This window comes from Achroia grisella, unplaced genomic scaffold (genome assembly GCF_030625045.1).
Source record: "Achroia grisella isolate CSIRO2021 unplaced genomic scaffold, CSIRO_AGI_Agris_v1 utg3749, whole genome shotgun sequence".
In the NCBI taxonomy this organism is placed as follows: Eukaryota; Metazoa; Arthropoda; class Insecta; order Lepidoptera; family Pyralidae; genus Achroia; species Achroia grisella.
The window spans coordinates 127,800-145,659 of NW_026712827.1; the positions used below are offsets into that span (position 1 = coordinate 127,800).

General features: G+C 34.1%; 1 protein-coding gene across 1 annotated transcript in view; it reads left to right on the top strand.

Annotated features, from left to right (window-relative positions):
* Positions 1-17,860, top strand: part of LOC131844054 (cell adhesion molecule Dscam2-like) — a gene marked incomplete at its 3' end in the record, with an annotated part of 141,510 nt that overhangs the window by 67,350 nt on the left and 56,300 nt on the right. Inside the window, exon 4 of the mRNA XM_059192834.1 lies at positions 13,183-13,325. Coding sequence (XP_059048817.1) covers positions 13,183-13,325 — 143 coding nt within the window. The remainder of the gene's footprint in view (positions 1-13,182; positions 13,326-17,860) is intronic.

Consider the following 17,860-nt stretch of genomic DNA (forward strand, 5'->3'; position numbering starts at 1 on the left):
GTAATACTCAAATAACCGTTTTTTACTACATGCATATGAATATAAATACGAAACATACACCGAAATAACATTTTTTACATTATTTGTCCATATGTCTATCTATTTGTTTGTTCCGGCTAATCTCTGAAATGGCTGGACCGATTATGATAGTGCTTTTTTTGGCAGATAGTTGATGTAATAAAGAGTAACTTAGGCTACCTTTGTTGTAGAAAAAATATTTTATTTTAGAAAAATAAAATTAAATTCCACGTTTAATTAAATGTTGTTCAGCGATACATATTTAGGATTTTATGGCAATACAAATAGCGAAGGATAAAATTAAGTAAAAATCGATACGTATATTATTATTTTTTATTAATTTTATTTATTTTCGGAAAATCCTTATGTGCAATAACCCTTTAGGAAAAGCAAATATCACTGATTAAATAATATCCATACATATTAAAAAAGTAGGTGATTACACAGTTAAAAGCTTACGTAATATCAACAAACTAGTTTTACCTGAGTGACGTACTTTGACGAAAGTCAGTAATTCGTTTTATGGAAACTGCGTAAGGTTTTACAACAAACTGCCAGAGTCTGTACTCAATTTGCCAGAAAAAAGGTTAAATGTCTTATAAAATATTTTCTCTGTAAAAAAGCTTATTATAAAATTGAAAAATTTATAAATGATAGTAATATTTTTGTAGAAAATATCTAACTTAAAATTCATAGCGCTGACAATGTTATTTGATTGAACTGAGATTAAGTGCGTAGCGGTTTCTATATTGATTGTCGCATGCCTAATCCCTGTTGTTAATTAAATATAATTAAACGAAAATGTATTTAAAAGAGCAACACCGAAGTTTCTTGCTCATTCTTCTTGATGAGTCTGCATTCCGAATAAGCAGTAGAATAAAAAAACTTGACTATTCAAAAGTGCTTATATTAAGTTTATTTGAATAAAGATTATTTCTATTTCTATTTCCACTTCACTCACTCATCATCACGTAATTTTTTTACAGTACCGAACAACGTTCATGAGCCTATCGATTGAAAAAACATATAAAAATCCAATCAGTTTCATATTGAATGATTCTAGAAATAGAAAATACAAATGAAAATCTTTTTCATTTCGACAGTATAGCGGTGGACAGTCCTACGCAGAAAATTTTTAAATTTACACACTCCAATGATATTATTATTGAACAAAACAATCCATATTCAGTACTGAAAATTACATTACTACTTGTTTTAGTTAGTTCACAAACTAATTTCGATCTGAAACTTTAGTCGTTTATAATAAACCTGAAACTGATATTTAATTCATAGTATAAAATAAAGTTGCTGTCGCTGTTTGTATGTATGCTTAAATCTTTAAAACTGCGCAACGGATATTAAAGCGGTTCTTTTAATAGATAGAGTGATTCAAGAGGAAGGTTTATATGTATAATACATGTACACCCGCGCGAAGCCGGGGCGAGCAGTATAAAATTAACTCTATAAAAGTTACATATTTTATTTTTTACAATTTAACATTGTGAATGCCCATCTTTACGTAGTGGCAACGAGACATTTACGCACCACTGAGCTCTTGTTAGAGGTCCCGAGGATGTGTTATTACGTTATCTGGACGTTGGTTCTATTGTATTTGTATGTGCGACTAGTTCCCGTAACTTCGTCCGCGTGGAATTTAACTTATATATTTTTCTAAAATAAAAGTAGCCTAAGTTACTCCTTATTACAACAGCTACCTGCCAAAAAAAGTCCCATCAAAATCGGTCCAGCCATTTCAGAGATTAGCCGGAACAAACAGACCGACAGATAGACAGACAAAAATTGTAATTTAAATGTTATTTTGGTGTATCATACATGTAGTAAAAAACGGTTATTTCAATATTACAGACAGACACACCAATTTTATTTATATGTATAGACCAGCTGCTCGCACCGGCTTCTCACGGGTGTACATGTATTATATACATAAACCTTCCTCTTGAATCACTCTATCTATTAAAAAAAACGCTTCTAAATCCAATGTGTAATTTCAAAGATTTAAGCATACATATATAGGGACGGACAGACATAGCTCGTAGGATATATGGCCGTTGGGGCAATAAAGTCCGAGTGGCGACTTTGGACCGGAAGAAGCGTGGGAAGGCCTCCAGCAAGGTGGACTGACGATCTGGTCAAGATCGCTGAAGGCATTGGATGCGAGCTGCGTAGAACCGATCGTCGTGGAGATCTTTGGGGGCCTATGTCCAGCAGTGGACGTCTTCCGGGCTGAGGTGATGATGATGATGATAACATGGTTGTTCCATGTATACAATGATAGTAATAAACAAATAATATTATGAACTAGCTGTACTCGAGACTTCGTCTCTGTGGAATTCAACTTTATTTTTCTATAATAAATGTAGCCGAAGTTACTCATTATTACATCAGCTACCTGTCAATAAAAACCCGTCAAAATCGATTTCAGAGATTAACCGAATATATTAAATAGGATATAGGATAGGATATAGGATAGGGATAAAGGTTTTGGCGTCGTTTTTGAAGCTAGAACCATGAAACTTTTTTCTTTGCCATTTATGGGGTTTTTTGCCATCCATGGTCACTAATTCACGCGGATACAATCGCGGACACAGCTAGTAGGCTATAATATAAAAAATATATATTTTCATCGGCGAATTCAGTAATAAGGTTGTACCATTTCAGGTTGACCTCCACGTGTTTCCCCCTGGAAACCATCGTGATAAATTCTTGTTGAATTTGACATGATGGCCTAACTGACCTGATCTCATGCACAACTTATCATCTCCTACTGGTGCCCCGCCAGCGTAAACCGTTAGCGCAGGCGGGTGCATCATTCCATTATCATCCATAAAAAAAATTAGTAAATAGAAATAGACATAATCTTTATTCAAATAAACTCATTACAAGCACTTTTGAATAGTCATATTTTTATTCTACCACTCGGTGCGCAGATTCATCACAAGAAGAATGAGCTAGAAACTAGTGTGTTGCTCTTTTGAATATTTTTTTATATAAATAATTACAGTATAACAAGTAAGAGGCATGCGATAATCAACATAGAAATCGCTAAGTACTCATTATTATTATCAGATAATATTGGCAACGCTATGGATTTTAAGTTTTTCTATAAAAACATTATTATCGTTAACGAATTCTTCAATAATAATTGAAAATCCACAAATGTCAAGAACAAACAAACGGACCTGAGTTGGACTGTGGCCCGTACAGCGTCAGCCCATTAATATCTGGGGCGTATTCAGACACGTGGCCATACGTCTCTGTCAGCCGGAGTCGTTTATCTGATCGCTACCTAGTTTTTAATATTTTACTTGTGGCTCTATAATATGTAGTTCCTTCAGTATTCCATCAGTCTTCCTTACCATGACACGTAATTTGAGGTGATTTTCTGGTAACTGTAACGTTAAATTTTTTTTTGACTACTCTAATGCTGTTGGCCGCAGATGGCCTTTACAGCTTCACCGGACGATAGAGAGCGAGTGCAATGGCACTCCAAAACTGCGGAAGGACTTATGGAGCGGCTGAAGGCTAAATCCTGCCTGATGGATACGATTTTAGCCTGTGAACACCGATAGGGTTCGAACCTCAGCTCAGGCTGTCGTAATTCCGATCCCGTTTGAATTGGGCGGGCGATCGATGGGAGATGTTAATATGTGTTTTCTTGTGGGTATATATATATATATATTTGATATTTCTTTGCATAAATATTGACAATATATGTATATTCCATCTCTAGCTTTGATGTAATCCATGGCGATAGATATTTTCTCTCCACTTTGATCTTACGAATAAAGGCTGCCAACTGATACTACACTTGTTACCAGTTGCTCTATTCCAAACTAAAAATATCCTACAAAATAACAGGTACATGTAGGTTGTACGTTTGGACAGCTGTCGAAGTATAACAACAAAGAAAGGTATGGGCGTGATATGACTGACCTTTTATGGATTCCTGGTAACATCCAAAGCATCACCCGCGTCTTATAATAGATTACGGACAAATGATTATAACTGTACCGACGACATTGTCACAATACAACCATTTATTTCGTAATAACAAGTAATAGGAAATATAGTAATACTAGATCTTGTCCGCGGCTTCGCTTAATTTATCCCCTTAGGGGTGGAATTTATCAAAATCCTTTCTTAGGGGATGCCTACGTCATAGTAGCTTTACGCATGCAAAGTCTCAAACGATCGGTTTAAAATTGACAAAGTTTCATACAAACTTTCATCCCCTATTTTATCCCCTTGTGGGTAGAATTAATCAAAATCCTTTCTTAGCGGATGCCTACGTCATAATATCTATTTGCATGCCAAATTTCAGCCCGATCCGTCCAGTGGTTTGGGCTGTGCGTTAATAGATCACTATGTCACTATGTCACCTTTGAGTTATATACACATAATTTAGATTATTTATTAGAATTTCTAAAAAAATTATCAAATCAAATCAAAATATTTATGTATTCAAAATATTTATCTATTCATGTAGACATATTACAGACTCTTATGATATGTCAAATCTACCGCCAGTTCGGATTACTTTCTAGTTGAGAACTAACAAAAAACTTATTCTATAATTCCCTGAAATTGAATAATCCGATAAAATGTAATAAGGTAACAAAATCGCTTTCACAAATATATCTTACTAGTCATATCCAGATCTCTAGAGAGACGTAGTCTAACGTCATGATTTCGTAAAAATGGATGTCGATTTTCATCTTAATCTATACATATAAATAAAATTGGAGTGTCTGTTTGTAATATTGAAATAACCGTAAAAAACGGTATATGAATATAAATATCAATAACAGACTCTTATGATATGTCAAATCTACCGTCAGTTCGGAATGATATCGAGATGAGAAGAACTGACAAGAAACTCAGCTCGTATTCTTTTCAAATAATAGTGGAACATGTTTACAATAAATATAGTTTTTAAAATTCATATTTGGGAGAATAGAGTGACCACCAGCATATGCTATCGCAAAGAACAAAAAATTTAATCAGTGTTCACAACCTGAACAGACCAGTCCCCACAAGCAGCACCCGTTCACGAGTATGACGTATGAGTCAGCCATCATTGTACTCAACCATATTAGAGGGAGCACATCGACCCGGCCCACCACGCCGCCACAAGTTTGAACTTTATAGCGAGCATGACTGTTTCAGGTTACTCCACTACGTCAATTATATTATTTACAGCATAGGCTGTACCGATCACAGTTTTCACCCATTACAATATTAATACCTAGTTATTGCTATCTACATTCAGTAGGCGTTTAATCTACAAAAACTATTGTTACAAAAACAAAAATACTATTTATATATTATTCAATAGTTATTCGTGTAAGAGTGGCGACATCTGTGGCCGACAGCGTTTGAGCTGCTTACCGACATAATATTCAAATTATCTACCCGATAAGTGAATTCCCGGCTGTATGGCACTGACGTGGCATCGAATCGATAGCCGGCATGTCCGCGTCCGCACCAATAATTGTGCATACGCGTGGCTGAACAACAATTTTCATGCAAATTGTAAAAACTCAACCAGCGAGTTTCGGTGTCCGTTCGACTATAGGAATAAACAAATTTATACGATATATCCGGTGCAGTTGCGTATTGAGTTTTGGTTTATTATGTTATATGTAATGACAAACTACCTGCATTTACTATTGAATTTTGCAGTTCTAATACGACTACTATAATAATAATAATAATAATCTCAGGACAATTCACACAGCGCCATCTAGACCCAAGTTAAGCTAGCTAAAGCTTGTATTATGGGTACTAGATAAATGACACATATAGATTTTTGTAAATACATACATATTATACAAAACACCCAGACCGACACAAACAATCATACTCATGAATACAAATGTTTGTGCCGTGCGAGGAATCGAACCCGCGACCATCGGACCTAAAGCGGTGTGCTAAACCGCTAGACCACCGAGGTCGTCAATAATATTACGAATAAGTTTATTAGGTAATTAATTTGTTCTACTGAAGATTTTGGTTGTTTGTTTGGACGCGCTAATCTCAGGAACTACTGGTTCAGGTTAAAAATTATTTTTGTGTTGGATAGTCCATTTGTCGAGGACGGCATTAAGCTACATAACATTACGCTACGACCAAGCTGCAATGAAAAATGTTGCAAAGGGTGGGGAAATGAAATGTAGACAAAGTTGCGCGGAACAGCTAGTATTAATATAAAATGTACTAGCTTAGATCTCAAAATCACTGCATTTAATACAAAAATCTTACTTACCTTAGAACTTGGCTTAGATAATAATAATAATAATCTCAGGACAATTCACACAGCGCCATCTAGTCCCAAGTTAAGCTAGCTAAAGCTTGTGTTATGGGTACTAGATAACTGATACAAATACATAGATTTTTTTTTTTCGTAAATACATACATATTATACATAGAAAATACCCAGACCGATACAAACAATCATACTCGTGAATACAAATGTTAGCACCGTGTGAGGAATCGAACCCGCGACAATTGGACATAAAGCGGTGTGCTGGATCGCTATACCACCAAGGTCGTCAAGATAATCATAATAATTATTGGAATACATACTCTATTTCTTTAGCATTCGGACAAAAATAGCATCTAAACTGTTATATTACATATGACATTACAGTTACAGCCAACTCTGGCTTAGATCTCAAAATCACTGTATTTAATACAAAAATCTTACTTACCTTAGAACTTGGCTTAGATAATCATAATAATTATTGGAAAACATACTCTATTTCTTTAGCATTCGGACAAAAATTGCATGTAAATTGTTATATTACATATGACATTACAGTTACAGTCGACTCTATCTTAGATCTCAAAATCATTGCAGTCAATACGAAAATCTTACCTTTGGACTTGGCTTAGATAATCATAATAATTATCGGAAAACATACTCTATTTCTTTAGCATTCAGACAAAAATTGCATGTAAATTGTTATATTACAGTTATAGCCAACTCTATCTTAGATCTCAAAATCATTGCATTTAAAACGAAAATCTTACATTTGAACTTGGCTTAGATAATCATAATAATTATCGCAAAACATACTCTATTTCTTTAGCATTCGAACAAAAATAGCATCTAAACTGTTATATTACATATGACATTACAGTTACAGCCAACTCTGGCTTAGATCTCAAAATCACTGCATTTAATACAAAAATCTTACTTACCTTAGAACTTGGCTTAGATAATCATAATAATTATCGCAAAACATACTCTATTTCTTTAGCATTCGGACAAAAATAGCATCTAAACTGTTATATTACATATGACATTACAGTTACAGCCAACTCTATCTTAGATCTCAAAATCATTGCAGTCAATACGAAAATCTTACCTTTGGACTTGGCTTAGATAATCATAATAATTATCGGAAAACATACTCTATTTCTTTAGCATTCAGACAAAAATTGCATGTAAATTGTTATATTACAGTTATAGCCAACTCTATCTTAGATCTCAAAATCATTGCATTTAAAACGAAAATCTTACATTTGGACTTGGCTTAGATAATCATAATAATTATTGGAAAACATACTCTATTTCTTTAGCATTCGGACAAAAATTGCATGTAAATTGTTATATTACATATGACATTACAGTTACAGCCAACTCTATCTTAGATCTCAAAATCATTGCATTTAATACGAAAATCTTACCTTTGGACTTGAAATTCAAATTCAAATTCAAATTCAAAAATCATTTATTCATGTAGGACATTTTAGCCGCTTATGAACGTCAATTTTTTACATTCTAATTTTATTTTTTTTCCCTACCGTCCAGTTTGGTATATAGATCCAATTGAGAAGAACTGGCAAGAAACTCAATTGAATTACTTTTTTTTAAAGCCAGTTTATTTACAATGTATATTTATATAGGTGTCTATGTCTAACATTAAATGAAAATTCAGTGCATGAACAACTATTGCCATGATCGCTCGTCATTCAAGTAATCGTTTAGTGAGTAATAGGCTTTGCTCAGTAAATGTGATTTAACAGATGTTTTGAATTTATTTAAGGGTAATTCCAACATATCCTTTGGTATCTTATTGTAAATTTTTATACCTATTCCCATAAAAGACCTATTAACTTTTTCTAAACGATACTTGGCTTAGATAATCATAATAATTATCCCAAAACATACTCTATTTCTTTAGCATTCGGACAAAAATTGCATGTAAATTGTTATATCACATATGACATTACGGTTACAGTCGACTCACTACCCTAACGAAGATACGTCGGTTCTGTGACACTCGGCGCATGACGAGCCCATAATTAGAGGCCTAATGAACTCATATTTACTCCATCTAATTAATGTAGTTAGTACGCTTACAGCCAGTACAGTGAGGATATAATTAGTTGACATTTGTACAATACGGTTCATCGAAGTACGCGTCATTTTGCAGATCCATTTCTTTATTAAATTACACGATAATAATGTATAAGAAATATCAACTCTATGTAGAGTAAAAGTATGTATTATAACAAAGTAACAACTATATGGCTTTAATTTAATTATGTCTCAATACATTTATGAAAATATCATCTATGCCAGGAAGAATATAGACAGTTTCAAAAGAGTTAGTGATTGCACTAATAAAAGCTTACGTAACAATAACAAACTGATTTTACCTAAATGTCGTTTGGCTAAAGTTAGTAATTCGTTTTATGGCAATTGCGTAAGGTTTTACAATAAAATACCAGAGTCTGTTATAAATCTGCCAGAAAAAAGATTTAAATGTCAAATAAAACAGTTCCTTTGCAAAAAAGCTTACTATAACATTGAAGAATTTGTGCTTTTATAGAAACACTTTAAATCCATAGCACTGACAATATTATCTGATTACACAAATAATGTGTGCGTAGCGGTTTCTATGTTGATTACCGCATGCCTAATACTTGTTACTGTGTATTTATTTAAAAGAGTAACACGCAAGTTTCTTGCTCATTGTTCTTGTGATGAATCTGCATTCCGAATGAGTGGTAGAATCAAAATATGACTATTCAAAAGTGCTTGTAATGAGTTTATTTGAATAAAGATTATTTCTATTTCTATTTCTCTAACACAATTCACTTTAGTATTTAAAATACAATCAGCACGTCCTGTGCTCAAAGATCGAATGCCGTGGATATTTTTTTCGGAATACTCTAATGCTGTTGGCCGCAGCTGGCCTTTACAGCTTCACCGGACGATAGGGGGCGAGTGCAGATGGCACTCCAAACCCGCGGAAGGACTTCTGGAGCGGCTGAAGGCCAACTCTCGCCTCACGGCTACGACTTTAGTCTGAGAGCACCGCTAGGGGTTCGAACCTCGGCTCAGGCCGTCGTAATATCGATCCCCGTTTGAATTGGACGGGGGATCGATCGGAGGGGGTGTCGTGGCTTACAAAAACCCTCCCTTTATACAGAGAAGATATGCGTGGGGGTTATACGCAACTAGTTTAACGATACCGAGTAATAATGAAACTACCTTCTTTTAATATTTTTAAAATATCAGATTTTTTGACAAAATCGATATGAGGCCTAACAAATATTTGTCGAAAAATCCCACTTGTAGTTCACAACGCTGACAATATTATCTGATTGCACTGTAGCACTGTAGCGTTATATATGATGCTCCTCTGATTGATCGCCGGTCCACTTCAAACGAGGATCGAAATTACGACGGCCTGTGGCGAGGTTCGAATCCCTATCGGTGCACTCGCTCTTTATGGATCGCAGATGGCACTCCAAACCCGCGGAAGTACTTATAGAGCGGCTAAAAACCACCTCCCGAGTGACGAATGACTTTAGTCTGAGGGCACTGATAGGGTTTCGAACCTCGGCTCAGGCCATCGTAATTTCGGTCCCCATTTGAATATGGTCAATATTTGAGGGAGTAGATTGACCCCGCCCACCACGCCGCCACAAGTTTGAATCATTTCCAGATAGAGAAAAAACAACAATAGTGCTAGGTGGCGCATGAACAGCATGGAAATATATATATATATATATATAGGTAAAAGGCTGAATAATATTACAAATCTGAAATATATTAAACTAGCTGTGCTCGCGACTTCGTTCTCAAGGAAAAGAGGACGAATGAGGAATTTCCATTTCATCCCCTATTTTATTTTACCCTTTAACGGTAAAATTAGTACAAACTTTGAATGTCATATTGATAGTCAAAAACGTTTCATCTCCCTTTTCAACCCCTTACAACCCTTTATTCACGTTATAAAATAGCCTATGTCCTTTCTCAGGATCTAGACTATCTGTATACTAAATTTCATTTGAATCGGTTCAGTAGTTTTGGCGTGAAAGCGAGACAGACAGACAGAGTTACTTATTTATAATATTAGTAAGGATCTATGTCTGTAGTACTTCTCTTGCTATTCCCAAGGATAACGGCGTATAAACCATTTCAATGTCATATAAACCATTTCAATGCCATTGCTCAATTCAAACCGCTAAACAGCTTAAACAGCTTAGCGGTTTAGTGGTTAAGACAGTTAAGGCAGAACTACTCATGTAGGCGAAATGGTACAAGGTCGTCGTCGATCTTAATTTTTTCTCGAGCTAGAGAGAGAGAGGGTGATCCCTCACCCTCTCTCTAGCTTGAGAAAATTATGATTATTAAAAACAAAGGGTAAACCAAAGTTAGGAAATGAAACTAATAAAAATTTTAATAACATAAACCACAGATGTTTTATGACTTGGAAAATACTTACTAGCTTTTACCAGTGACTTTGTTCGTGTGGAAAATAAATAAAATGTATAATATGAAAGTGAATTTACTTCGTAAAACATCAGCAATCTGCATGTAACAGACCCGTCAAAATCAATGTAAATGAATATAGTCGTTGCAAAGACTATTAAAATCAAACACACAGACAGACAATTTTTTTTTGGGTTGTTTGGGCTATTGTCAGATGTTTGTAGCACCTGTAGCACTGCGACCTATATAGATCTATTGTGCTCGCCCATTTTCAAAGTTCGCTACCTAGACCCGTCGGGGACAAGAATTGAAGGATATTCTTAGGAGCGATGGTTTTTATCTCCTCGGAATAGAGTGTATACGTTCCAAAGGAGATATTTCGTTTATGCTTGAGTGGCCTACAACCACATAGGATGTGTAGTGGCGTTTGCTCTTCAGTTTGGCAGAATCTGGAGATTTTTGTCGTGCTTAGGCCTAGTTTAGCCATATGCTTGTTTAATTTGCAGTGTCCTATGAGGGTCCTAGTCATTATGCATATGTTGTTTTTACTCAATACAGACAATAACTTTACATTATAATTTTTTATGTGACTTCAACACCATACCAACCCTTTAGCAACAACTCTCTTGGACTCTACGGATTTTGACGACCTCGGTGGTCTAGCGGTTTAGCACACCGCTATTACGACCGATGGTTTCGATGGTAACTCGCACGGCACAAACATTACTATTCATGATATGATTGTTTGTATCGGTCTGGGTATTTTCTATGTATAATATGTATGTATTTAAAGGAAAAAAAAAAAAATCTATATATTTGTATCAGTTGAAAAGATATTAAGGACCCATAACACAAGCTTTAGCAATTAATTGGGTCTAGATTGCTGTGTGAATTGTCCTGAGATTATTATTATTATGTATGCAATCTGAAAAGGTCACGTCTGGCTACGATTTAAAACAGCAGATGTATATAAAAGGAGGACCATATTAATGGATATGGTAACTCAAAGCGACAGATAACGAAAGATATAAAATCTGATAAAAGATAATTGGCTGATTGCAGATAGTACGGAAGAAAAAATCAAAGAAAAAAAAAAAGGAAAAAAATGATGTAAATACCGTATACGAGTATACTTTCATTTGTATTTATTGAAAAGATATTAATTTGAACATACAAACAGACAATTCAATTGTATCCAATTGTGTAGATTATTGTATAGGTATGAGTACTATGAGTATGTATTCTTTAAAATCCAAGAATTTAACGACCTCGGTAGTCTAGCGGTCTAGCACACCGCTTTATGACCGATGGTCGCGGGTTCGATTCCTCGCACGATCGCTCGCATGAGTACGATTGTTTGTATCGGTCTGGGTGAATCTATGTACAATATGTATGTATTTACGAAAAAAAATATCTATGTACTTGTATCAGTTATCTAGTACCCATAACACAAGCTTTAGCTAGCTTAACTTGGGTCTAGATGGCGCTGTGTGAAGTGTCCTGAGATTATTATTATTATTATTAACAATATTAATGATATTATGAAATCGCGTCGACCCATATCAACGCAGCATTCGGCCGATGTTTCCCTCTATTACCATCGCTTTTATTCCATTGCAAAGCAAAAATTGCTCGTCATTAATCTTATTCAAACTCAGCATTCTATTAAAATGATTTCGCATTTAAAACGGCATCGGATTCAATGGAAATGAAACGTGCAGGAATCGCTTTGATTAATTAAAGCACACAGTTCTTTGGAAGTGACTATGTTTGTGACAATTCAAAGAGCAATCTACTTTGATATGCAAAGGCCATACAGTGAATCCTTACAGTTATTCCGTCACAAACACGCAATAGAAGAAACGTAAAGTTACGTATTTCACATTAAATGAATAAGGAAAAATGGATATATGGTTAGTTTGTAATGTAATGAGTAGGAACGAGGATAATATTTTAAGAAAGGTGTTACATATGGATGTGGATGCTTATAACGGCAGAGGAAGGCCGAAAAAGAGATGGATGGACTGTGTGAAAGATGATATGGCAAGAAAGGAAGTAAATAACGCGATGACTACGAACAGGGATGAATGGAAGAGAAAAACATATTACGCCGACCAGAAATAAATGGGATAAGGAAGAAGCAGATGATGATGATGGATATATGGTTAGTTTATACCTATATCCAAGATTGTTGGAGGAAACTCGCAAGTCTATCCAAAGAGTTCAAAATGCTTGCCTTCGCTTTTGTTACAACATATCTAAACGTGAACATTATTACTAGAAGCTAAACACAGATTTTATTAGAAAACTTACTCAATTACAGTATTTTAACATCCCAAACTAATATACTATGTAAAACTTTAGTGAATTTACCTAATTGTTAGTAATATATGTAAAATTTGTTTCAACAGGGAAGCCTTACCAAATGGCACGCTGTGGCTTGGGCCATTCTCAGCAGCCCAGTACCGCAGTGACGTGCATGCAACTGTGTACCGCTGTCGCGCCGCCAGCACAGTGGGAGTTATACTCTCCCGCGACATGAGACTGGAGGCTGGTAAGTCTTAGTTTTATATGACTTGAAAATATATCACTTAGATATTATATGACTTGAAGATATATCACTTAGATATTGTATCACTTGAAGATATATCACTTAGATATTGTATCACTTGAAGATATATCACTTAGATATTGTATCACTTGAAGATATATCACTTAGATATTGTATCACTTGAAGATATATCACTCTGATATTATATCACTTAAAATTGACACCGTCAACGGCAAAGCAGAGATAGTGCGACAAACATCACATCGTCAGATACTTCTTAATTTACTTATGTATTTAATAATCAGATTGATACATATATATATATATATATATATACATAACTTAATTATACAACGAAGAACCTAATGTTAAAAACCTTAAAAAATATAATATAATAATTAAAAGAAGTCCCTTTAGGCAAGGTTCCGAAGATACTTTGAATGGCTAGACTAATTCTTTGTCCGAGGTAGCTGCCAGCTCTTCGGTCTTCTGTGATGTCGACTAACCTTATTGCTATTTCCTTAAAAAATCTTATAGCGGTAGGACCCCACGGACCAAGAGTCTTGACACCTAGGTATTAGTTGATTATTGACGAGTACGATCCTATTCCAGTTCAGTTTACAATTTTAGTTTTGTAGAATTGTCCATAGATTTTTTTCCAAAGACACGATTAAGATTTATAAATTATATGGTAATTAATTATTACAAAAAGACGCTAAAGGACGCACGATTGAAGAACGGTGTTGCGAGTGAATGATACGATGTTGTTGGTCGAGACGATGTATATTACAGATGATGATAAACTGACAATATGTACATAGAAATAATGATCTTATATACTAAATAAAAGTAGGAAAATGTGAGGTAGGGTGACACAGTTTAGATACAGCAGTGCCTAGTAGACAATATTGAATTTGTCTTACTAAACATTATTAAATGCAATTATTATTTTATGTATCTAGGTGACTGTGTCCCATAAACGGATATGCGCGAGCTGGTGGCTCGTTATCTTTGTCTACATTTATTAATATATTATTTCCTGCGTGATTGCTGATTCATGCATGTACAAGAGTACGTGTAATATGCAAAGGCATCTAATCTATATAATATATGCAAATATTACTCGAGTACAGTAGGCTGCTGGCGCTGCGGCGGACGTTGCGGCGTACCGACGCGCCGCGCCGTCAGACCTACGAGCCAGAATTAGTTGGCGTGCTTCTAACATATATTAAATTTTATGACACAGCTTAGTAAATATGGCATGCTAATTTGAATGCTTTATAAAGTTGGGCATAACAAATTATTTTGTATAATAACTATAATATGACCCGGCAAAAGTTGTATTGCAATAGAAATTAATATTATTAAAAAATAGGGGATTTGGTAGAAGGGTGAAAATTTTGAGCTTTATGTATTTTTTAATGCAAATTATAAAATGTACGTAATAAACGAACTTGGTTTTTAAAAAAGTAAAAGAATATATACGTTATATTTTATCATTCATGATAAAGTAGTTTTTTAGAGACTATACAAGTTTGTAGAAGGCCGTATAGGTCCGCTTACGTTCCCACGTGTAATGATTATTTACAGACCTTTATTAATCGGGGTAAAATACATAAAAATCAAGTTTAAGCTGCATCTGGATTCATTTGTCTAAAGCAGCTGATATAGTTTCTATTCCTAAGAATTTAGTCAGAAATAGTAACTATTTCATTAAGAACAGCTCCTTCTTCCTTTCTTAATCAACCCTTTCCATAATCCTTAAATAGAATAACCTTTACAATAATTGGAATGCTCATATATTCTGGAGAGCACAAAACATTATCAATGATCAAATATGAATTTCTAATAAATCTCAATATAATGTACAATACAATTTAGACCATACCTATCCTACACTTAGATTCTAAAACTCTTTATTCTCGTATCAGTTTCAAATTTATTTCTCAAGACGAAATCTGTAATATGCATTGAAAGTTTCATACCCTTAAGACAAATCTGATTTATTGACGATATTTTCTATGCAGCTATATTTGAAGGAAAATTGGAGGCGATAGAAAAATATTAAGCAGATTTCACCATAAAATTAATCTCCAACACCTCTTAGGAAATTCCCGTCTCGGCAAAATGCCCGTAATCTCGAGTGTATCGGAATTTGGCGAAGATGAGAATCTTTTGCTGTCAGTATACTCACAGACTGTTTACACAGATATGACAGTTCTCTGAGTTTCAATAAATGAAGTTTGATTTAGCATTTCAATTTATTGTTTACTAGCTACTCGCCCCGGCTTCGCACGGGTGTACATGTATTATATAAACCTTCCTCTAGAATCACTCTATCTATTAAAAAAAACCGCTTCAAAATCCGTTGCGTAGTTTTAAAGATTTAAACATACATAATAATAATAATAATCTTTATTTGTCTCAAACAAAAACTAATATAATTGTTGCCCATACAATAATATAATTTAAAACTAATGAAGAAGACAAAACGGTCTATAACTCAGTGAGGGCTGTGAGTCCCTCTCTGCTAGAACAGAGAGCGGCGGCGACTTTGTTTTATACTATGTAATTAAGCTGATAAAATATCTCATAAAATCTTAGTTGAAGTATGTGTCTGATAGGAATGAAGATCTTCCGAAAAAAACGTGCCTGGAAATTGTTCTCTCTATTTACTCCAGAAGACGTAAGTATTGTGGCGATTTTTTTCCATATATAATAATCAAATTAATCTGTATTATCCACACCCGATATTAAAAATATATTGCCGATATTAAAAATATATTATTAACAAAGTCTTTCAACTACAGATACATTTTAATAAAATGAATATTACAATTTAATCTTTAATTTACAAAAAAGTCTTTTGAACTACACATATAATCGCTAATATGTTTATGAGTTTGTGTATGATCAGTATGATATTTATTTATTCATTTTCAAACCTATAAAAAAATTGAAAAGTTGATTATACATTGGACCCCGCACTAGGCACTGTATTGCGGGAGTCCACAAAAGAATTGCCAAATAATTAATTAACTATTACAGATAAAGTGAATTTAACATATCAGACGAATTAAGATATTTTAGTTTGATTTCATAAAAAACATACCAGATCAATTGTTGATTACATAAAACTTAAATAAAATAAAGAGAACAAAACAAAATAAAATAAAAAGACAATATTTCAACTCTTACACATTACAATTTTGTTTTTGTTTTTCATTTTGTTCTTGCGATGATATGTGCATAGTCCATGTGCAAGAAAAGGATCCTTTATCTTTTTCTTGCAACTTAATAGTTATCTTTTTCAGTAATGAAAATTTTCGTTATTTCCTAATTCAGTCGTTGATCACTTACTTCTATTTTGTCCCTAGTTTTATTAGTATCATTAATAAATAATAATAATAATAATTTCAGGACAATTCACACAGCGCTATCTAGACCCAAGTTAAGCTAGCTAAAACTTGTATTATGAATACTAGATAACTGATACATATACATAGATATATTTTTTTCGTAAATATATACATATTATACATAGAAAACACCCAGACCGATACAAACAATCGTACTCATGAATACAAATGTTTGTGCCGTGCGAGGAATCGAACCCGCGACCATCCGTCGTAAAGCGGTGTGCTAGACCGCTAGACCACCGAGGTCGTCATTAAAAAGAAATTCAATATTTGGAAACTATTATCCTCCAATGAAACATTTATTAACTGTAATAAAGTTTACTTTTTGCCTGCTCAGTGAATATACAGTGGGTAAAAAGTGGATACTGTCATATCTGCATCTTTATTTCTTATTTTCGTTTTTCCCCTCTGTCCAATCTGATGTCAGGCAATCCCTCGTTCCATTAGAGCCCTTTTTGTATCAATAAGCACTAAAGAAAGTTTTTGGCCTTTGTCAATATGGACTCTGCTCGGTATTGTTTTATTGGGAAAATGTGTTTTATCATCTTTATTTAGTTCAAGAAAATATGTTTATATTTAAACAGTTAAGTATTTTAATATTATTGTTTTTTTGTCTATAACACTATTTAACTAATTATACTGTGTACATATAAACATTTTAGCTGGTCAGCTTAAGTGTTTGTTTGTACATGCTTTCTTCAAAACTTGTAATGGGCATTTTAGGCCTCTAACAATTAAAACTAACATTAATTAATTCAATGATTTTTAATGTTAGTTGATTATATTATTTTTTTCGAGTTAGGCCTTTATTGTCCATAGGCGTAGGTGCAAGCCCTTTTTTGCGTTTTATAATATTGTCCATTCGTTTTTTTATCCTCGCTGATTATAATAATTAACAATGCCCTAATATTGATAACGTATTTGCTTAATAGCAAAGAAATATGTATGATAGTGTAATAAGTTCATTAGATAGAACGCAATGTCAAATGTAAATTTCAGTATCTCAGGAATGCCCATGACCGTAAACTGCACTCTAAAAATTCCCTCGTTCTGACTACGCCACTCCATAAAAGGAGTTTCATGACCGACTCTATTCTTTTACAAGCTTCACGTCTCTGG